The sequence below is a fragment of the Thunnus maccoyii genome, chromosome 9 (genome assembly GCF_910596095.1).
Source record: "Thunnus maccoyii chromosome 9, fThuMac1.1, whole genome shotgun sequence".
In the NCBI taxonomy this organism is placed as follows: domain Eukaryota; kingdom Metazoa; phylum Chordata; class Actinopteri; order Scombriformes; family Scombridae; genus Thunnus; species Thunnus maccoyii.
Window position 1 is genome coordinate 28,780,992 of NC_056541.1, and position 23,691 is coordinate 28,804,682.

At 39.1% G+C, this 23,691-nt stretch overlaps 1 protein-coding gene across 1 annotated transcript in view; it reads left to right on the forward strand.

Annotated features, from left to right (window-relative positions):
• Positions 1-23,691, forward strand: part of txnrd2.2 (thioredoxin reductase 2, tandem duplicate 2) — a 29,425-nt gene continuing 5,734 nt past the window's right edge. The window contains exons 1-13 of the mRNA XM_042421509.1: positions 1-107; positions 2,849-2,914; positions 3,014-3,070; positions 3,194-3,338; positions 4,193-4,267; positions 5,819-5,897; positions 6,423-6,485; positions 6,776-6,846; positions 11,051-11,070; positions 11,484-11,575; positions 11,667-11,841; positions 19,596-19,732; positions 22,617-22,712. Of these exons, the coding sequence (XP_042277443.1) occupies positions 32-107; positions 2,849-2,914; positions 3,014-3,070; positions 3,194-3,338; positions 4,193-4,267; positions 5,819-5,897; positions 6,423-6,485; positions 6,776-6,846; positions 11,051-11,070; positions 11,484-11,575; positions 11,667-11,841; positions 19,596-19,732; positions 22,617-22,712 (1,152 nt within the window). The 5' untranslated portion in view covers positions 1-31. The remainder of the gene's footprint in view (positions 108-2,848; positions 2,915-3,013; positions 3,071-3,193; positions 3,339-4,192; positions 4,268-5,818; positions 5,898-6,422; positions 6,486-6,775; positions 6,847-11,050; positions 11,071-11,483; positions 11,576-11,666; positions 11,842-19,595; positions 19,733-22,616; positions 22,713-23,691) is intronic.

The following is a 23,691-nucleotide window of genomic DNA, read 5'->3' on the forward strand; positions in this document are numbered from 1 at the left end:
CACCCAGCCGGGGTCCTTTCATAATAACAACATGGCTGCCCTCTGTAGAGGCAGACACCGGTGGAAAAGGACTAATTGTTTGCATGTTTTGACAAGAAACCTGACAGGTAACGTGACGTTGTGTTCTTGTATAGAAACATGGAGCGGACCTGTGTGAACAGTTGGAGGTGTTGTCAGCGCACAGCTAGTTACACACCTGGAGAAACAGGCGTAATGTTACCACAATTTGGGGATTTTCTGTTGTCAAACAGTTATATTTGAGGTACAAGGCAATGGATTTAAAGCTAATTTAAGCCAAACTTATTTTAAAAATGTGCTGTTTTAAAGCTCTTTGCTTAAGTGATGCACTACTCGATGGTGCCCCACGCACTGTGGATGCTGAGGTCCATTTCAAATGACAAACAAGTAGCCTAACCATGTCTACATTTATAATTAGTTTAAACTATAGAAACTGCCGTCCGTGTCAGAGGAGCAATATGACGGGAATAACATTAAAAACCGATACGTTAAGATTAAATAAACGCTAGTGTAAATATAGTGACTTGTGGTGTATATTGAAAGGAAGTGGAGAAGGTTACTGCGTCACATCACAAAAGTAAATCCAAATGAATTTGCCAAGCGTTTGAATGATGTTAAAGGACAGGTTCACAGTTTTTTTTAAGTCTCTCTTGAAACAATAGGCAGGTGTCCAAATGAACATGAACATTAAAATACATTTCGCCACAATCATTCCTCCTGTTCATACTGACCATTAGAATATTCCTTCATAATGCACTTACAATGTAAGTGATGGGGGACAAAATCCACAGTCCTCCATCTGTGCAAAAATGGATTTAAAAGTTTATCTGAAGCTAATATGAAGCTTCAGTCGTCCAAATGAGTCAAATCAAGTAGATATCTTTCAATGTCACAGTCTTTTTAGTGTCAAAGTCCCTCTTTTTGTCACTATACTTCCACCGCAGCTCAACAGGGAAACACAAAGAGGGGATTCGATGCTAAAAAGACTGTAAATGTGGCAGATATCTACTTGATATGACTAACTCAGACTGCTGAAGCCTCATATAAGCATCACATCAACTTTTAAATGCATTTTCATCACAAAATGACTGTGTGGACACACTGCAGATTTTTGGCTCCTATCAATTACATTGAAAGTGCATTTGAAGGGATCTTTTAACAGCCAGTATGAACAGGAGGAATGATTACAGCGAGGAAAACCTCTTTCACTGTTCTTATGGACACCTGACTGCTGTTTTAAGATACACTTGAGAAATTGTGAACGTATCCTTTAAAGGGAAATTAGCCAATTTTCGACCATTATTGTATCATTACAATGTGGGTAGTATATGCAAATGAACAAAGTTTAACTTCCCTCCATGTTGTCTGCACCCAGAGCTCCCCGCTCATTTGCCAGCAAAAGTCCGCTGGACTGAGGAGATCTTCCTCAGACTACAACTATGCTTCGTCATTTTCTGTAGTGGTGCCTTTAAGGACTGTCAAATGTGGGTCTCCCAAAACACTACGTCTACCATATAACACCAGCAATAGGAAGAAGTAGACACTAAAACATCGTACTACTAAATACTTTAAATATCAGCATATTAAGAAGAACACTAGTTTCATGTTACAAGGCCGAATATTGCGCTGTGGAATCAGATAACAATGTGGAAGAGGAAGGGACCCCTGGAACTACGTTACAGCTGCAGCTGAAAGATAGGCGCTGCAGCGGGGGTAGCTTTGCAGCATCGACTAGTGACCGATGAGGGTCGTGAGAGAGAATGGACACAGACTGAAAACTCCTGACTTAGTTTTCTGACAGAATATTATATTGGACTTTAACTCTGAATACAGAACAGTGAACAATGACTGTGTTAAAGGTGCAGTGTGTAGGATTTAGTGGCATCTGGCTTTGAGGTTGCAGATTGGTACAAACTGAATACCCATCATTGGTTTGTCCATTCTGGGCTACTGTAGAAACATGGTGGTGCAACATGGTGGCCTCCGTGATAGAGGACCTGCTCCCTATGTAGATATAAAGGGCTCATTCTAAGGTAAAGAAAACACAACACTTCTTATTTTCAGGTGATTATACACTAATTAAAACACACTTATAAATATTATATTCCATTTCTGCCAAGTCTGTTCCACTAGATGCCACTAAATTCTAAACGTTGCATGTTTAAGTTACCTGGAAGTTAACTTTTGCGGCTGCATCCAGTTTGAGCGCAATCCAGGCTCCAGCTCCTTGTCGTCAAGTATAGGTAAAAGAAAGTTTTTGGTTGCATCCATGATTGTTTCCCAAAACAAGCTCAAATGGAGACGGCAGACTCAGAGATGTTTTTACTGTCCATCAGCAGCTCTGGCTTGTGTGCAGCCGTGCAGCTCAGTAAGTTTGCAGTGATTGACATAACTGACTCCAGTGCTCCGTTTTTTTTTGTTTTTTTTTAACAATCCTTGCACACCGGTACAATATATCCAGACTCAGTGAGGAAAAACATTTTGTAAATGAAAATAAGGCTCAGTAAAGAGATATAACACGGCTCAGTCTTTGCTTCACGGCTGCTCTGCTGGCCATAAACACAATGTCAGTAGAGTCAGTCAGTCTGATTGGAAGGGATGTGTGCAGTGCATTCTGGTTGTTGTAGGATTCTCCCTTAAGAGCAGTGTGGGGAATCTACAGCCTTTTTCTCAGTTTGCTCTAGTCATAGGGCACCAATTTAAAAAAATAATTGTTTTAATAGTTTTAAAAAATCATCATATTCACAACAGTGAATTTTCCCTTTAAGTGTGGTTTCCTTATGACATTTTAAGCTATCTAACTCTATCTTAACAACTTTATATATGGCAGGGAAGTATGACTATGACCTGGTGGTTATTGGCGGTGGGTCAGGAGGGCTTGCCTGTTCCAAAGAAGGTGAGATCTTTTCAAATGTCTGTGCTTAATGTTCCTCTATGCTTTGCACAGTAATTTCTATCTAATAATAACCTGACGATATATATTTGTGCTTTACAGCTGCACAGTTGGGACAGAAAGTTGCTGTTTTAGATTATGTGGAGCCATCTGTTAAAGGTAAGATACACTTTCTGTGTTGTCAGTTACAAAATTACAAAAACAAATTTCCACTCAACATAACATGGAATTGAGATTCAAAGACACCATCGTAAAGTATGTGAGAAATTCTTTTCCAAACAGGCACCAAGTGGGGTATTGGTGGCACGTGTGTTAATGTTGGCTGCATTCCTAAGAAGCTCATGCATCAGGCTGCTCTACTTGGCGCTGCAGTCAAAGATGCTAAGAAGTATGGCTGGCAGATCTCAGGGCCAATCTGCCATGACTGGTAGGTCTAAACCAAGTCCAATATTGTATGACAGTGGCTCATCAACTTAAAGGAGAAGTGATACTCATGCTGAGACGCTGTCAACATTGAAAATGAGTGGCTCAACAGCACCATCTAGTGACATAACTGCAATAGAACAAAAGACATTACTTGAGGTTAGAACATTAATTCTGAATGGGAATGATGTTCATTTCTCCCAAAGGTACACGTAGTGCTTTAATTGTTCACTCTGTTCACCTTGCTCATTTCATTCATAACCTTTAGATGATCTTTTCTACACAGTCCATAAGGGAATATGAGACAGCTCACCATCTTTTTTTATTTGATGGCCTAACAGCTATTGTTTGGGCTTCATTGTTTTTTTGGTTCCCCTCATTCAACTATGCATGTGAGCCAACAAACCCACAGTAAACATCTTTTCTGCTGTGTCATGTCAGTTCAGAATTGCAGTGGTCTGGTCTGTTTATACTAGAGCTGCTACAATTAGTCCATTGACAGAAAATTAATCAACAACAGTTATGATAAATGTTTAAGAAATGTTTAAGCTGAAAATGCCAAATGTTTGGTTCCAGGTTTTTGAATGCACTCAAACGTAAGAATCTGCTGCATTTCTGAGTTTTCCATTATAGTAAATGGAAAATTTGCAGGGTTTTGACTGTTGGTCAGGCAAAACAAAGCATTTCAAGATGTTACATTGGGCTATAGGAAATTGTGATGGTCATTTTTCACTGTTTTCAGATGTTTTATAGACCAAACGATTAATCAGTGAATAGAGAAAATAATCAACAGATAAATCGATAATAATCATTATTTACAGCCGTGGTTCATAGTATTACCTCTTGTGTGTTTTCCAGGGCCACCATGGCAGAGGCTGTTCAAAACCACGTCCGGTCTCTCAACTGGGGTCACAGAGTTCAGCTCCAGGACAAGTAAGTGACATCATCTTTCATTTGATAATCAATTTAAAGACAGTAAAATAAGTAGGAATTAGGGAGTTACTCCTCCCATTTGATTTGAGGGTTGGTTCATCTGACATTAAGAAGTTACTGTAGGGATTTATAATGTCCCATGATACTGTTTTTTTCACTGGCTCTTACCACCTACCAGGAGTAAAAATATCAATCTGGCTTCTTAAGTCAATCTCTAGTGCTGTGTATGTTCGACTTATAGCAAAAGCTGAAATTTCCGTAAAATAATCTTACATTATTTACTCTGATGTCTGTTTTTTTTTTTAACTTTTTGCTCATTTTTATGGCATGAGTTGCTGAAGGCTGTACCTTTCCGTTGGTACACACAGCTGAAGGATTGATAGTCAGCAACCACATGTTGATTGAGTAGCTGGCTGGAGGGCAAACAGGTGTTAACCTCAGTGTGAATGTACCCCAGCTTCACCTGCAATAATATGAATTGAATGAGATCCTTTGCTTCAGCATATTAGTAATGATCCTGATACGATTTAATTTGATTTTAATGAACAATAAACCAAGTGAGCTTTCAGCCTATTAATTACAAACATACTAATAAATGAGAACGGATGTTAAATGAATGTCCTACTTTTAATCAGTAATAATTAAGCAATAAACTTGGTGTGAGTGGTACTTAGCAGGTAGCAGGTGAATATTTAAAATGGCAGTTGTGAGTACAGATACAGTATGTCAACAAAGACTGTCTGTATATTGCTTAAATTAAAATGTCTTTCTCATACTGAGCTTATACTAAGAAGATATTCTTAAATTAATTAAAAACAAAAATTAAAATGTACAGTTTAAATTGAATGAAATACTGTATGTTAATATAAAAAATGATTATTACTGAATTTAACTTCCATTTTCCAGTCCAGTGTTATGTACATGGCAATAACTCACTCTCTAATGCTGTATATATATTTTACACACTGTGGCTCCCTTTTGGTTTAGTTGTCATTTCAAATTTGAGTTCATTAATTGAAAACAAGAAGGAATGAGTTATAAATAAAATAGCTAATACACATTTTTACGATAAAAATGCAATCTCTGTTGGCTCAGTTCACTCAGCCTCACCCTCTGTAGACTTGAAAGGCGGCTGCAAAATGTCAGTAGTTTACTTCTTGAATGGGAGCCGAGGCTTTGGTCAGCTTGATTTCTTAATTATACAATTAAAGTGTCCATAGAAACTGCTGTCAAAGCATATACTCAGTATGTATGACACTGATCCATAAAGAGATATATAGCATTGAATCTACTGTACATCCCCCATCCTCTTCGTGGCAAAAGAGAATATAGTAACTTACAGAACCTCTTCTGTTGTTCAGCCCTGTAATGGTTTTATTGGTAACTTCTTCTTTCATAATTTTTTTTCAATATATTTTTTTTCTGATTAAAAGATGTAGTGTGCAGTGATGTGAACAGTAGGAATTAGTAGCTAATAATCAGAGGGAAAGGGAATGACAGTGGGGTAATGCTTCGCCAGCAGCAACCAGCTGTTTATCTTCTGCTTTGCAGGAAGGTGAAATATCTGAACATCAAAGGAAGCCTGTTGGATGAACACACCGTCAAAGGACTAACCAAAGCAGGGAAAGAGGTGGGCAATTATTTATACATCCAGGAAGTCAAATTGATAATTGCAAATCAGTTTAAAAATGTTATGAATGACTTCTTAAAACATGTTTTACATTGTTTTATGTAGCTGGTTTTTACTTGCATTTTTTGCAAGTGAAATCTTTTTGCATCCTTTGTTTGCATACAGAGGATGTTTTTGTACATATTTTACAATTTTTTATATTTTTACAATTTTGATTTTGCTCGCACTTTCTGTTTTTACTATTTTGTTTTCTTTTCCTTTTAATAAATTTAAATATCTGCATTTAGATAAGTTTTATGTTTCTTTCTGCTTCTTATTAAATCAATGAATTAAAGTGCAAAATCTTATGCATACCCCCATTCCTACTGATAGCAATGTTACTTGTTTCAATGATTTTAAAGTGTTTCCATCATCACCTTAATGCAGAATACTGTGGAGACCACTTGCTTTCATTTGACATTTCCTTGTTTTTTGAAGGATATGAACAACGCCTGTTACTTCAAAATTTTCCTCCCTCTCATACAGACGATCCTGACTGCCAAGAATATTGTGATTGCTACGGGTGGACGGCCGAAGTACCCCACAAATGTAAGTATCACTGTTTTCATCATTCACCCCCAGGATGTTTTTGTCTTTGTCTGCCAGTGTGTGTTTGTAGACAAATGAGAAAATGACAACCTACAGCGACAGAGAATCTAAAACCACTGAAGTGGAGATTTATTATAATACTGTTTGCATGCTTTATACTACTTGTAGCACACATACCAACCTTAACACACCCTCTTTCCTTGTTTGTTTTGTTGAACATTATTGATAGATCTGTCCATAGTCGATTTATAGCTTATTAGTTCTGTTCAAAGCTTTAACTCTTATTCCAGATCCCGGGAGCGATGGAGCACGGCATCACCAGTGACGACATATTCTGGCTAAAAAAGTCACCTGGAAAAACGTGAGCACACCCTCCACCTACCCACACACACACATATACACACACCTTATATTAAATTGACGCAATCAGTTTTTGTTTTTCCATCCTGCCACCAGTGGTTTTTTTTTTTTTTTTTTTACTGACATGACAGTGAACCTTGACGCAACAATTTGGCTACTGCTTCACCCCTAACATAATGATATCACCCTTGAATATGCATACATTTTAACACAGGTAGGATAGTTGTCGTCACTCTCTACACAATGAGATACAAGGGAAACAGAACCTCTAACCTGTGCAGTATTAATGCCTTGCTCTTCCCACCATGCCACCTCACTCGCTGACACGACACGTCCCGCTGTCACGCACTGTAATCATTCATCAGTGACATGCAGTTTGTTTTTCTCTCTTCCTGTCAGCCTGTCCTCGCCTCATGATTCAGATTAGCAGCGTGCATCCTGACCTTTACTGAACAAGCCCTTTAATCCAGCCATTTAGCTCCTGTCATCACCTGGTTAATTGGTCTTTCCCTGACGTTTCCTCTTGGCACAACCCGTAGACGGTGACTAGTGGTTGCGGTATACCTGGGTTGCAGTGGTTGTTTGCTTCATGGTGACAGATAAGCGGAAATAATTATTCCGATATTCAAGCTATTTATGAATCTAGGTTGTCTTCGCCTGCATCGGGCACAGGGTTTTTAATTGTCTTTATTTACATTCTTTTTTTAAATGCAGATTTTGATTGTTTTGGCTGATAATTAGTGCTGGTGTATTTTTTGACACTGGCTTTAGAGCATCTTGTTCCATTGTCTGTTTTGTTTAAGATCATCAGTTCCTTAATAATTTTTCTATCAAAAAATGTGTACAGTAGTCTGCTATTCAGCTTTTCGACCACTTGGTGGCAATACAAAATCATTCATAGTGAGCAAGTCTTTTTTTGTGGACAGCGATGATCAAGGTGAGTGCACTGTAACCATCCTTAAACAATTACCACTGTAGCATTCACCCATTCAACAAAACACCTTTGTATATGAAGCAGAATTAACCACTCAGAGAGACCACTTGAGCTCAGGAAGTGCTTTGATGCCAGAGTGGGAGTCCTGTAACTCCCTGGAGGCAGAAAGTGGCTAGCTGTGAAATAGCGTTAGCTTTTGCTTCCTCTATAAGGGCACTAAACCACACACACTAGTCGGAGCTGGTAATGTTGTTGTGCTGCAGAGCTGTCAGCTGTGCAGGTGAGGTCCGAGAGGCTGTTTCTGCAGGCAGGGATAGAGTGGGAGGGGGTCCAGGCGAGTGATGGGTGTCTAATGGGCCTTGGAGCACATACACGCCTGAGTAACAAAGTTGGCCCCGGGGCCGAAGCCCGGAGCTGCCTGCCATCATCATGTTAGCAGGAGACAGCACTGAGCACGTGCCAGTGAGTTGGAGCAATATGTAGGATTGTGTAGTGGGTCTAACTCTGCGTTGCGTTTTGTAATGGACTACACAACCTATAATTATCTTTCAGCAGCATAACTTGCTCGCAATTTTAGAGAAACAAAAGCATTGTTAGGGTCCCTCTTGCATCAATGCTCTCTGAGTCTTCCCAGGAAAAAGTCCTGCACAAAAAGAGGGAAGAGTGCCTATATGCTCACTAACATCCCAAAAGGATAAAGAAAATTTTCAGAAAACAAATTAAGATATTCTTTCAGAAAAAGAATATATGGTCATGCATAAACTCACATACCTGCAATTGTTGAGAAACAAAGTATTCACAGGGTCTCTCTTACATAAATTCATTGTTTGTGTAATTAAACAATCACTTCTTGTTAAAACACAGAATATACCTATTTTATAGGGAAGTGTTTTCATTCTACATTACAGCACATTTACTCTACTTAAAATGTAGGAAATATAACACTTCAAATGTTAATGTGCTCCTGTCAAAGTATATAGTTCAACAACATACACTGCTACATTTCCACATACTGTATATCGGTTTGATAAATGCCAGGCCAGTTAAATGTCATCTACATCAGATAAGTATTTGGAAATGTTGCAGTTTGTTTAAATACAGTTTTTATTTATTTATTTATTGTATCGGTGATCAATATTAATGAATAATACTGCTTGCCCATGAAAAGCCCCTCTTGAAAAATTAAACATTTTGATCAGATTTCAGTTCTGTTGTTTTTCATTATTAGTAATTGTGTGTCTCTATCTTGCTCTGACAAGAATGGAACAGGAAAAATATTTTGGCATTACAATGTAAAATTGTGCTTATTGACAGGCGTCTTGGAGTCTGTTTTTCAGATCTACAGTTAGAATTTTTGCATTTTTTAAACCAAACATTACTAGACAAAATAAATGAATCAGTTGTTGTGTGATTTAATGGTCAAATGGCCCGTGGTTCAAGCCATCCTCTTTGTTACATTGTCATGCAGCCCGTGTAGCTTTGGCAAGACTAAAAACCAAAACGGTGACTTTAATCTGTAGCCCATGAGACTGGTCAAACGGAAACGCTATCAGGAAATGTAAGAAACATTGAATAAAAAATATCAAAGCTGGACTCACATCAAGCTTTTTGCAACAAAACCTACCCACATTGTCGACAGACACACAAGAGTATCCGAATCCAGTGTGTTTTTTAATTTGTGTTGAAGCTTCTGAAGAACTGCTCAAGGTTAGCAAGCAGCCACAGACGGTGAAGTCTTGGCCAGAGCTCCCAACCACACGCTACCACTCCACTGTCAGGGGCCAAGTCTCAAGAGTTTTATAATGTGTCTGTTTGTTTTGTGGCTCCTTGTCCAATTTGTTACCTCAGATTAGAGTCCAGCTGGCATAAAAAATGAGTTGTATCACACAATAACCACACGTATGGACCAGCCAGCCTTACTATTATTCTTCAGTAACTCCCACATTTATAGTTTTGAGTGTTTTAAGCCTCTGTTATGTTCCTTAATTCAGCATGGCACTTTGTGTCAAACATAGATGAAAATCAAAGCGGAGAGCAGAAAATGGATTGATGTTTCTATATTTTTGTGCAGCTAAGATATGATATGCTGAAGATATGCTGAACTGACTACACTATAAAATCAAATCGTTAAAGCAAGACTGTCAGAGATTAGATTCTCCTGATCTTACCTAAACAGTGAATGCAATTATATTACTGTAAGGTAATTTCAGTATGTGTGGTACATTATAAGCTGGATATAATGGTACTTACAGTATAGTAATGCTCATATGGACATGACCTGTTTTAATTTGGATGCTTCTGATTTATCTTCGGTATATGCTAGGTTTGTCCCCAGGCTGGTGAACAGAATGCATGTTACAAAGGTTCTACTCATTAAGAAGATACAAGCTTATTTGTGTAGCTGGTATGTGCAGGATTGTGATATATGTTATGTAACTGTATCTACATTCAGTGTACTTGCATTGAAGCTGAATAAACTGTTTTGCTGGTAGAAAAATGTGTTGCAGCTGTACAGACTCCAGAACAGAGTGAAATGCAATCAAACACAATGTGGAAGAAGAAAGGGTAGAGGAAAGGAGACAGTTTCTCAGTGATGAAAGTGTAGAATCAAGCTAAAGCTTTCTGCCTAATCTTCTTTAAGCCACTTCACAATACGTGCTAAGTGCAGCTGTGCATTACACAGACATTGGGAGGATGGGCACTGGGGCTTTTAGTGGTTAATGTTAGCAAGGACAAGGGCAGGATGTGCTGCAGGCACCCCGAGCTGTCAGGTGGAGCAGACCTAAGGTATGGAGGTCTGGGTTGTAGCGGTAAAAACAAGGGAGAGAGAGGGGCCTCATCCATGCGGGTGATGGGCTTCACTCAGCGGGCTGATGTGTGGACTTGAGCCCTGAACATGGCACACCCCATCCGCAGGGATTAGCTTAAACGCTAGCAATTAGCCCTCCTCAACATCATAGATCTCAGGGTTGGATTTGAAGTGTGATTCACCTGGACCACACACACACACTTATACACACACACAAATAGCTTTTACTGGCCCCTTTTTCTACATTTTCTTCACACCTCTTCACTTCCCTCAGAGGTTATGAAGTTTTATAATTCATCACCTCTCTAATTCTAGGATTTAAAGTAAACATTTTCAGCTTTGGACTTGCTTTGTTTTATTTGGCCAAAGTGCACTGCATAGACTGACTGTCATATAGACGACCTGTATTTTGATTGTATTATTAGTTCTGCTAAAGAGCTTCTCTTTATTTGTGTTTTGCAGGCTTGTGGTCGGAGCCAGCTGTATCCTTTGTCTGCCAGAGAGCTTTTAAATGGAGCCACTGCACGAGTCCACTGGTGATCAGTTGAGGAAGAGTGATGTTATAAACTTAACATTGGCATCAGACTAGTGTGAAATAGTACAAATAACTCTTAGCATTTGTTTTAAACTCAATGTGCCATATCTGCAAATACACCGAGTGTGAAATACATTATCCACATGTCATTTAGGAAATCATTACAAAACAAATATTTTTCCAAATACAATTCATCCATTATCTTGTTTAAATGCTGCTGTTTGACTGTTTTCACCTTATTCTTAAGCGAGCTACTTGGTGTGCAAGAATGTCAGTATTTATTTTTATGGCCACACATCAGGTGCTACTGCACATGAAACTCAATAAAAACACTATAATCCTCAACCTGCTGTTGCTCAGATGTGGCTCTGGAGTGTGCAGGGTTCCTCACAGGCATCGGCTTGGACACCACAGTGATGGTTCGTAGCATTGCCCTCCGGGGGTTTGATCAGGTATGGCTCCCTGTGCTACAGTCTATATTTTGGACATCATGATAGTGATTTTGTCATGTTTGATGTGGGTATTTGCCTTTGATTTGTGCAGCAAATGGCAGGTCTAGTGACAGACTACATGGAGGCTTATGGAACCAAGTTTGCATGGAAGTGCGTCCCCAAGAGAGTAGACAAACTCTCCTCAGGAGCCTTTCAAGTGACCTGGACTGACATCCAAACAGGCAACGAACACAAGGACACCTACGACACTGTGTTGTGGGCAGTTGGTGAGTGTGTGCGTGCACGTTTGTGTGTGTCACATATCTGGGTTAATTCACATAAATCTGAAATTAACTTGCATTAACTCTACATTAATGTAGAATGTAATATTTTAGCAACCTGCTCCACAAAAGCAAGTCTGCACCAGTGCTGACTTGTCATTCTCCATTACCCTTAACCAGCAGTGCGACTGCCTGATGATTGAGGAAACATAACTTAAATCTAAGTTGCGACTTGCTATTTTTATCAGAATTGAGATCATGTACCTAAACCTATTGCTACATTTTCCTGCACTGACTATTCCTGGTTGATTTGAAATCTCAGAATGTGCAATGTGTAAAGTAAAGAAACATCAACCATCAAAAACAGAACATATAATCTATTTTATATCACATGCTGATATTACACATCACAGTTAACCAGTGCCTGCAGTACTGTGCAAAGGTTTTAGGCACTAAACGTTAAGTGAGGATGCTTTAAAAAATAATGCCATGAATAGTTTTTATTCATCAATTAACTTCATACAGAGTGCAGTAAACAGAAGAAACTTAAGTCAAATCAATATTTGGTGTGACCACGCTTCGCCTTTAAAACAGCACCAGTTCTCCTCAGTATACTTGCACTCAGTTTTTCAAGGTACTTGGCAGGTAGAGTTTGTTGCACTTGTCCCCAAGTGGCCAAAATAGAATTGAATACAGGTTTGGATATAAAAATAATGAGTCTCTTGTATAAAGCACATCTTTATAGGGACTCTCCACTGATTTTTTACAAATAATGATCAGTTTACTTGTCATCAAGAATACTACTCAGCCTGTGAAAACAGTTGTGCAATGTCCTCTGTGGCTCTACACAGACTCTACAGTCTGAAAAATAACCCTAATGATGTCATCGTGTTATCTCAGCTTGGATTTGAAGATGACAGATTTAAAAAAGAAAGCATGTATTGCAAACTGAGGGCAGGGAATCTGAAAGATGTTGGCATTTAACAGGCAACAAGGGGCTAACAAAATATATTAAATATCATTATGGGATGTAGGATCCTGTGTTTTTGGAGCTCGGCCCATAATAGGAACTAAATGTCAGAATAGTTTGAACCAGTTATTTCTGGTTAAAACCAGTGCACTCAACTCTCCAACTTTATGAAGTGCAATACTAATATGGTGGAGTGCCCCTTTAAGATGTCCCAATAGTTACAAAAAACTACTCGGCATATTTGTTTAATTGCTAGTCAATAGATGCAGTCCACAGTACAGTAATTAACTCTTAAATCTCTATTTTTAAAACATCCTTTTGGATTATATGTGATACAGCGCCTGTATTGTTTCATTCTGATATAACAATACATCCCTGAAATAAAACACTGGTATCACTGTTTTTTGTCCCCACCACCGTCAATTTCATTTTCGTCCTCAATAGAGTGCAGTGTCAGCAGATAGCAGAGGAATCAAGGCTGAAAACAAAGTAATAAAGCCTGAGTGATGGGGATGGCCAGGGGAAGTGTTAATCACCCAGTGCTGGCTCTCTGGCTCTGTGGTTGGAGAGGGGCAGGACGGGGCAGGATGCACCCAGGCACAGGGTCACAGCGTTCCCCTCTTTGTTGTCCCTCTCTGGGCTCTTCCTGTCCATGCCAGCCCTGCGGAAACCAACCCGGCATCTGTCACTGCCATCCCTGCCCGCAGCCCTCTGCCTGCCATTACTGCCAGCCTTTCTCCTTGTCTTTTGTCCATTCTATTCTATCTATCTATCATTTCACATCTCCCATTCCACCAGCAGCATGAGTAACAATGGAGTGAACATCCGTCGGTTTATTTGTGTTGAACGCTTTCAAAGACAACGGCGTGCTTCCAAACCAGACTGATGCTGAGTCTGTGTGTGTGTTCGTGTGTGTCTGTGTGTGTCTTTGTGTTGAGAGGGTCCTTTTGCTCTATGCGTGTGACAGCAACAAGGATGTGCGTGACCCTGCAGCTGAGATGACGTTCGGTCTTCCCTCCCGCTGCTGAATTCCCACATCGTCTCCGCGTGAGACTGGGGGTGAGAATGATAATTGCATTGAGTGCATGTATCAGTAGGTTTTTGACATGCGTGAGATGCTGCAATCCTTATATTTCCTATCTTCATGAGAGTGACAGTTCCCACCTGAACTCAGTCAAGGACCCAGCTAAAACAGGCATACAAACTATGTTGGTTTCAGTCCACAGTGCACCAAACTACTGAGTATTTTAGCCTGTTTTTAGCCTTTTATACATTTCCTGGTTCCTTTTACTTTTTCAAAAGGAACAGATGTGATTTTTGTCAAATAGCATCACCACAAGTTTAATTTTCTTCACCTTATATCAAAACAATGTTACATATTAAAAAGGCTTTCAATAATTGCCCTAACACCAACAGCAACAACTGATTTGTGTTTGTGCTTCTAGCTAAAACCGTGTAAGGACTCAGCCCACTATATCCATGACAGCTTTTGTTCCCATGCAGTTTAGTGAGAAAGCAGTAACAACATGGCCTCTGCTCTTTGATGTATATGTGCAGGAGTTATGAGTACAAGGCCACTTCCCTTTACTGTGACCTTACACTAGAGGCCAGGCAGGGTCCCAGGCCTCTGTGGAGTTATTAAAGGCCAGAGGGGAGCAGGGGACAGTATCACCACTGTCTGCTACATCCTTCTCCCCAGCCCTGTCTCCCTCCACCTTTCCCCTGCTCCTTCCTGGCCGTACGGCCGCTCCCATGTCCAGGTGTGCCTGCAGAAACACACCAGGAAACAGAACATTTCCACACTTCCTGTCTGCATGCAGACAGTGGGCACATTAGTCTTTCTCCTCATTGCACTCTACAGTACTCAAGGATGTCCCAGTGTTTTTACAGGATCTTTGGAGTTTCAACTCAAATGTATTTCTAATGAAACAACATTGCCTTTCTTAGTATTATAAGTTAATGAGGACATTCCTGAATGATGCTCCTCTGTCTCTCAGTCTTTTTCTATCAAACATTGCAAACACTTACTTACAGTACAATCGTGGAATAGCATGTGAAGTGGCCAAATACACACTTAATCTATGTAGACTGCATCTATAGAGATGTTTTTTGGGTTTGGTTGCTGCAAGCTAATAAATATCAATTCCAAAAATAGTATCAGCAATTTAAACCCTAATATTGGCTTATAAGCAGTACATTTGAAATAAATACACCACCATTTAATAATCTTTTTCTCTCTCAAATTAAAGATGTGGCTCTCAATTTAAGCTTTTTGGTTATCATGGTGTAGCATTGGTATTTGTGAACAAACACATTCTTTAGAAATGGAAGTAAAGAAAGAAAATATACTAAATGCTCACAGGCTGAGACATTTATTCATTTTTTATTTATGAAAAAAGCAATCAAAATTTGGTAAAAAAAAAAGATTAGAATAAGTCAAAAGGTCTGAGGTGACCTTGCTGAGCCTTACCTGTAAAATTGTTTTGGCATATGTGTTTCTCTGAAACATTAAATGTTAATTAAATAAGTAACAATCAAAGGTAAAGTTTGTGAGAAAAAATATCTTTATTTTTATTCAGAGTTAAACACTCTCAGCTAATCTGCTTCATCAGGACTGTGTGGGAGTGGTTTGATCAGATTTGATTGACACTGCCAGTCTCCTATGAAATAATCAGAACTGCTCTAACTTGTGCAGAAAATAGTGTGTTCAATCACTCATAGTAGCTGATTGAGAAAATAGGTTTTCATGGCCTTTAAACTCTGTCTCAGTGGTGGCTGGTGACTCAAAAAATTAGGGAGGACAGGAGGAAAACCAACATGGAATCTTACAATAAACCGCATCAAACTATATTATTGTTCCCCACCTGCTGAAATTGGAGGGGTGAGGGGCAATTTTACATGCCAATAAAACAATTTGCTTTCAAAAACAAAAACCCCTGAGTGATGAAAAGGCTGCTTCTTTAAAGACATTTAGCATATACATAAGAAGAAGAAATGCTTATTTTAGCAGTGGAGTAGTTCAGAATGTGTCATTTTACCAACAAAGTTAAATTCAAATTTATAGTATTGTTCTATTGTGACAACAGATTTATGTTCTCATCAAAAACAGACAACATATCACATGATCTACACATGTTTCCTGTGTATTTTCTTAGTATACAGAAATATATAAAGCACCACAAAGCTTATAATCTGATACAGGTTCAGATCAGTGCTGAACACTAGAAAGACTGAACATTAAAAACATTCACAGATCTAAAAGTGTAGGTTCACATCAGAAAGTATTAATGCATGTATCAAATACATGACTTAGACACTCTTATCTATATGCATGACATACAAAATATAGTCTACAAAGCTGACATGTTAACACTTGTTATTCTAGTTACTTTAAGCTATTACTCAATATACAACTCATCTTAAAAACAAACTGAAGAAATTGTCACAACAAGCAGCCAAGCCTCCTGCACACTCATTCACTAATCACACAACATCAACAGGTGATTGAACAACCACTCAAATAAAAACGGGATCCATTCCAAATGAATGAGTGAGTCCAGACAGCTCACTGTCACTTCAACAAGCAAACTACCCACAAGACATTATATGATCTTTGCTGCATTCTTGTTAAGGAGATAAATTCACACAATCGCCACACACAGAGACATTTAGCCATCAGAGATGAAATTAGCAACCAAAGAGACAGAAAGAGAGAAGCTGTATCTTACTCACGTTATCTGACGTCTTCTTCTTTCTTTCATGGAGATGAAGTATCCATGTCATAATGACCATTTGTGGCTGTTGGTCATCTTGTTCGTTAGTTAACAGAACTTTGTGGCTGCTGGTTAACCAGTCTGATATCATTATCAACAATGACAATCAAGCTAAGTCTCCTGGTTGTTTCTGCGGTTGCTTCTCTCTCCAGCCTCCCCGGTGGCATCCTGCCGCTGCTGCGCTGCACAGTCCAAATCCATTCTCCCCTTAGCTTAACAACAGTCCTTAACAGTCCTTCCATCCTTCCATGGATGTATAAACAGTCCTTCAGGCTGCTACAACAAGCTAACTGTTGCGTTGGCTAACGCAAGCAGCTATCTCCTGCTCTTATCCACTGTTGCTACTCTGCCTTACAGTGGAGAGAATTGAAGATGAAATCTAGAAACTATCATTGGACCAACGCGATGTCAATATTGCATTCTGGTTGTTGATTGGTTAGGGTGGACGCCCTCCCTTGGAGCGTCATTTTTAGTGTCTTGTCCAATCATAGATTAGCATGAAAAAAAATGAAGTACATTAAATTCATGTGAGAGATCCCATCCTGAGGAGGACAGCAGGCACCCGTCCTCCTCTGCCCCCCACTCCCCCCCCACCACTTCACACACACTGCCCTGCAGATGTTGCTGCATTTTAACCAGAATTTCAATAATGGATTTTTTCCACAGATGAGAGAAAAAATATTTTATAAATAATACTGAGATTTGGTAATGGTTTATTTCAACTAAATATTCTTTTTAATATTTTGATCTCCCTCTTGCCTCTCAAAAAATAGAGGTGGACCAACCCCCTCTGCCTCTATGGACCAGCCTCCACTGCTCTGTCTGCAATGTACGGTGTTGCTAATGTCAGAGAAAGCTCTTGCTGAGATGAGTAGAATGACTTGCGGTACATGTGGAAATAAAAGCATGGAGAGAGGGAGCAGAGTTTACAAGTAATAACAGTGACTTTGTAGGTTTAAGTGTGGACTGCACACATCTAATTTTTCGACATACAATGGTACTAATTCTCTAAAACACAACAAACTGTCTAAAGAATAAATAGAGCTCACAAGACATTTCCTATACAATTGGGATATTTCATCAGTAAGTACAGTAAGTATTTTTTCTACAGATAGTCAGCTCTTTATCAATTTGCATCTTAAAATCTTTTTTGGCCTGAAACAGAACACATAATCAATCTTTGGCATCCTGTATGATCTGTTGCCCCAAGAAAAATAACCTCGCCCCTTGCATTGCTCTCCCTTTTGTCTTTGTTCATTTGATTGATCAGATAAGCCTTCAGCTCTCATTTCAACTTGCAGAGTTTTGTTGTGGCTAATTAGCCTAGCGGTCTAGAGGCTTCCTCCTAATGTCACAACAGTCTTTGTTCATATTGGTCTATCTGTTGGACCATGGTGTGTGTGTGTTCAAGCGCCAAGCAAGTCCCTTATCAGCCAGCCCACTGTTGTTGTGTCCTCGCCACACAATGGAGCTGTGGTCGCTCCTGCAGCAGTGACCGGAGCTACAGACAGGAAGGCCAGATATGCAAAGAGAAAGTCTGTACCTACCAATGAGATTCTACCAGTTGGCCAATACTGATATTTTTGCAATATTTAATGCTGAAATTCAATATTTTTAAACCAGAAAATGCAAAAATATATTCTTGTCACAGTGGTAAAGTGGTAAAACAGGATGAAGACCATTATGGGACTCAAACTCAGAGTAATAAAATCTTTAAGGTCTCTTAGCTCTCTAAGTCAATACAACCCACCAAAAATGTAGGGACATTCTGGATATATCCTGAATAACACCGAATAGAGAACGACATGTATACGAAGGCTATTCCAGTGTAGTGGCCGCACAAAAATATTTACAAGCCCTGCTTGTGGGAATTCGTCTTTGCTGCCTAAATTCCCCTCTCTCCTCCCCTTCTGCGCTCTGCATCCCCTTCAACCACCCATGCTGTGGAGTATATAGACAGGTCCCTGTAGCCCCCCGGTCTGAGAAGAGGGGGAGGACGTTGTTCTTTGGCTCCAGCCAGGAAAAGGGTCTTGGGGGTTTGTTATTTTTGCTGTCCGATAGCATCTACATGGGTACCTCAGGGCCGGGTGTTTATTATGCTACCCAGGCAGGTTGTGAGGAGCTACGGAGAGGACGGTGGGGGGAGCGTGTGGTCCATGTTCCATCACCATGGAGACTCAGTGTCGACAGCATCAGTCAACCGTCCCCCAGGAAGTGTCAGAAATCGCACCTTGGGGTGTCCCTGAGGGTTGATGGGATCCTAATTCCCAGATGCTCATCAGTTTGTCCTCTGCTCTTCATTGCTCTAGTTCTCCATCTCAGCTGGCCAGATGTTGTTGTTCCTAATTGTACAAGTCTTTTCTAATTAAACTTAAAATTCAACCTCAATTTATATGTGAAGGCAAACACATATAGTGGTGTTTTTCAAACTGTCAGTTGTTCATTTTTGCAACTAAAGATTGCTTTCATTATCAAATAATCTGTCCTTTTTTGATTAATCATTTAGACTAAAAAATGTCAGAAAATAGTGAAATGTTCATTAAAACTTCCGAGAACCAAAGGGGAAAACTTCATAATAGCTTGTTTTGTGTGACCAACCAATGTATTCAATGTAAAATGATATAAAACCAAAAAAGCAACAAATCCTCACATTTATAAGGCTGAAACCAAAAAATGTTTGGCATCTTTGCTTGATAAATGAGTTAATTAATGATGAATGAATTGACTGTAAGTGTTGGCAATGAGTTTTCTGTTGATCAACTAATCAATCAATTGCCTACTTATTATTTCAGCACTAGGTTATTTTTCATAATTTTGTCAGGGTGGAAAAGAATCTCCGTCCTGTTGGTTTTAGACAACCTTGTTGTTTTCATAAGCCTTCGCTCTTAGTGCTCCAGCTGGATGCTACAGTAGGTGTTAGGAACACTGTACAGAGAGCCTCTCTCCTCTGCCGCACCTCTCTCTCCTAAATTGTAGTAGAATATTCTCCCTCTGTTGTTTCCTCTCATTGGCCTCAGGTAGAGCTCCAGAAACCAAGGCCCTGGGTCTCGACAAGCTTGGTGTGCAACTCAACAACGAGACGGGGAAAATAGTTGTGGCCGCTGATGAATCTACCTCGGTGCCAAACATCTATGCTTTCGGCGACATTGGCGAGGTAGGCACTGTCAACAGGCGCTACACTGACAACAGGAACAGCCCTAATAACAGTCAAGATGGAATAACACTCATAATATTAGTCTTAATTTAGACTATAAAAATGAATTCTGTGCCAATGTTTCTGTTAAGCCACACCTATCACACAGTTACTGTAAATGCTTTCCATAGATTGAGCAGGCTGTGCAGAGGTCTGTCAACTCTGTGAGAGAACAAACACCAATGGAATGAAACATTAACACATATCAGCTTAAGATTTGATTTGTACCATCACAGAAATTTCAATTTTAGTTTTTTCAATACATTTCTTGATAGGAATAAATTGTCGTTGGTACTTGGGATGTAAACAAATACATTATTCGGATATGAACAGACAATGTGCTCTGAACAGACACAATTACTCAATTGTCACAATTTGTCAACGTCCCACCCCTTAGTCTTCCTCTTAGTCTTAACTCAGTTTAATTGAAACACAGACATCACACACTCTTCTATAATCAGTGAAACTCAATGGTGGCAGAATCTCTGATGTCATTTAGAAATCCATTCAGAAATTATAGGAAAGAGGAGCTCCTTATACTTTCAGATCTTGATTCTTAATCATCAGTTTTAGACTTTTTCCTCAGTATCAAAGAAATCTTGGTGATTGTTGTCTGTACAGTGCAAACTGCTAGTAGCCAAAACAGTATGACTTTCCATCATGAAGATTTACCAAAATGTAAACAAATAGGCTATAGGCTAAAAAAACAGATAGTATTGAGTTCAGTAGTCAGACAGTGAGGGTCATCCTCAATAATATTTTATCAGTTTTCACTGAGAGTGAAAACTGATAAAATATGCAGTGCAGCATAAAGCTTAACCGAAGTTGCACAGAAGTTGTTATTTTTACATCATGATCCGACATTGAAGCCTGACACATTATACAACTTGACAGTAGAAGAGCTGAAGTTAGAGACTGTCTCAAAAATGCATGCAAAATGACTGAAAGCTTCTCAGATTTTTGTCAATACCTTTCTAATTACTTTTTCTTTTCATCTGGTTCTCATCCGCTGCATGCATAACCTTTATTAAATTATAGATTATTGCCCAAATGAGCCATTACGACCTATTTTTTGTCAATTGTGCTCTCAGTTTATAATCATAGACACTTGAATTTACATTCATCTGGGGCTCCTCTCACTAAATACACAACTAGTTACCACAACACTCCAGTGTTTTAAAAGGAAAATCATGCAATATGACCAAATGTAATTCCAACATATTTTTCTGGACCGTGAACAGGCACACAGCTTTTTTTAGACTCAGTTTAGTTTAAGACTCTTGTTTTGAAGGTAGGAATCTGCATTATTATTATTTGATATATTTAGCAACATGGTTAAAGTATTATTGTAATTTGTATATTTTATTGGCAGCTAAACTTATAGGAGTTCGAGGAGTTTAAATGGCACTAGACAACAGTTTAACATAGAAAATGAAACATTCTAGACCATTTTTAATTACTTCTGATGTAGGCCCGTCCCAGATCCAGTAAATATATCTTAATATTATTTTAGTGAAAACACACATATACAGACAGTAGTCGGCACTGTAGATCTTGTTGACACTTGAGTCAGAGGTGAAATGGTAAACACACTGACCTCCAGCTGATAATCATCTCAGGGTTCACAGCCACCAATGTGCAAAAACAGTTATAATTTACCTTAAAGTTGTTTACACCATATTCATTACATCAGTTTGTTTTACTAAGATATAGGTCCATAATATTAATTAAGCTTATTGTGATTTTGTCTGTGTCTGGTGTAAAGAAATAATTTGGATCAGTTCTAGATAAAAACAGTTAAATTGAGTAAAGGTTGTGTTTTTTTTCCACCACATGCCTTCTAAAAATTCTAGAACCTAAAGATAAGTTTTGTAGTTTGTCGTCATTGTAAAAGTAGTAGTAGAGTATTTTTTTTGCACACATACGAGACATTTCACTCTGCCAGTGAGTGTTCCGCAGAAGACTGAATATCATGTGAGGCCTCAGATAATCATTGGCATTGGCGCTGTGTGTTCTAAGCTGAAGCAGCCGTGTTAATACTAGTTATCCCTGCTGTATGTAATGTCAGTGTTGCAGTGTTGTTTTTTCACCACAACCAGCTGTGTGCTTCCTTCCTGCCTCCCAGGCCTCATGACACACACACACATTTGCTGAGCGTCTTTTTGATTGACAGCTCGCTTTGATGAGTCGTGCTTCACCCCAATCTGTCTGTCAGCTTTTCACAGCAGCAGGAGGCTTTTTTCCTCTTTAAAATGTGAGGGTTGATATCTCGCTCAATTTGTCCACTGCGCTGTTGTTTTCTTTTCTTCTCATCGACAAATGGAGACACCTCCAGAGTGCCAAGAAATGCATTATAATGACGCATGCTGTCTGGTGTGTAAACAGTTACTGGAACACCAGAGCACACATCCACATACATGCAGAGGTGCAGGAGATGTTTTGGACAACAGGATGTGCGGTGGTAATTTAACAGGTTTAGGTCATGCCTTTAGAATTGCCCCGCAGCCCTACTGTTTCCAGCACTGTTCAGTTACACGTATGTGTGTGTGTGTGTGTGTGTGTGTGTGTGTGTGTGTGTGTGTGTCTATCCATGACTGTGTGTTTGTCTGTTTTGGCAGACATCCAGAACAACATGTCAAAAACATAGAAACAGAGATTTTTTTGAAAAAGTATGCTAGACGGTTAAAATGTTTAGCACTTGCCACTTATGTTAGGGTTAAGGTAGAACTACGTCTTATGTGTGTGTGTGTGTGTGTGTGTGTGTGTGTGTGTATATGCCTGCATGTGTGTATATGAGTTTGAGGTACAGTTACACTGAAATAAGCAAAGTTGTCTGTTGTTTTAGGGTCGTCCTGAACTGACCCCAACGGCCATTAAAGCAGGAAAGCTCCTCGCCCGAAGACTGACCGGTCAGAGCATAGAGCTCATGAACTACGACAATGTAAGACACACACAAACACACACATACACACACACTGGGACTCTGATCATTTCCCTCCATCTTTCCACAGCTTTAGAGCCTATTGTTTTATTCTTCATTTGAAGCAAATTAGAACCATTTCTCATTCTTGTGGTTGGAGTCTCTATGGACCCCCACCCTCCGCCCCCATATGGCTTATTTGATACTATGATGACTCACAGCATAAATAAGCCACATTAGGTTTCGATATTTATTTTGAGACCACTGATGGGAGACAGTTTTACCTTTAAAATGTCTTTAATACCTATGTATACTCAAATAGTTCTCGTCTTGTTATCACTGTGAGATTGTCAGAGAACAAGTACAAAATAGTCCTGCACATTACACTTTACAAAAGCACAACCTATAGGTTTTTACACTTCACTTTTTAGTGCGGATTAAACAAACTAGATTATAAAGTGTTAATTAGTGAGCTTTACAGGTGCTGGTTGGCAGATTTTTTAATCCTTTGGACAGAACCAGCCTCACTGTTTCCCCCTGTTTACAGTATTTATGCTTAACTAAGCTAACTGTCTCCTGGTATTATACTGATCTTGTTATCTAACTCTCTACAAGAAAGCAAATAAGCTTAGTTCCCAAAATATCTATTGCGTTAATGTTTGTTTCATTACAATGGAAAGTTTCCCTACCTCGGGGTTTGGATCATATGTGGAGTATCTTTACATAAACATGGGGCTGCTTGGGGTTTCTAAGACCGTTTATATGGATATTTTTTATATAGTTTTGATAACAAATAAAAAGGTTTAAAGTACATCTCCGTATGATATATTTATAGATTTTTATACAATACATTTGGAGCTCCAGGACCTTGAAATCTAATAGTATGCCATACTCAATTATACATGGCTACATTATTATGGAATTGTTGAGGTCATGAGAAATTTGAGACTCAAAAAGTTTGAAAAAAGAGGAAATTTTTCTAGTTCTGTTTGTGTGTGTG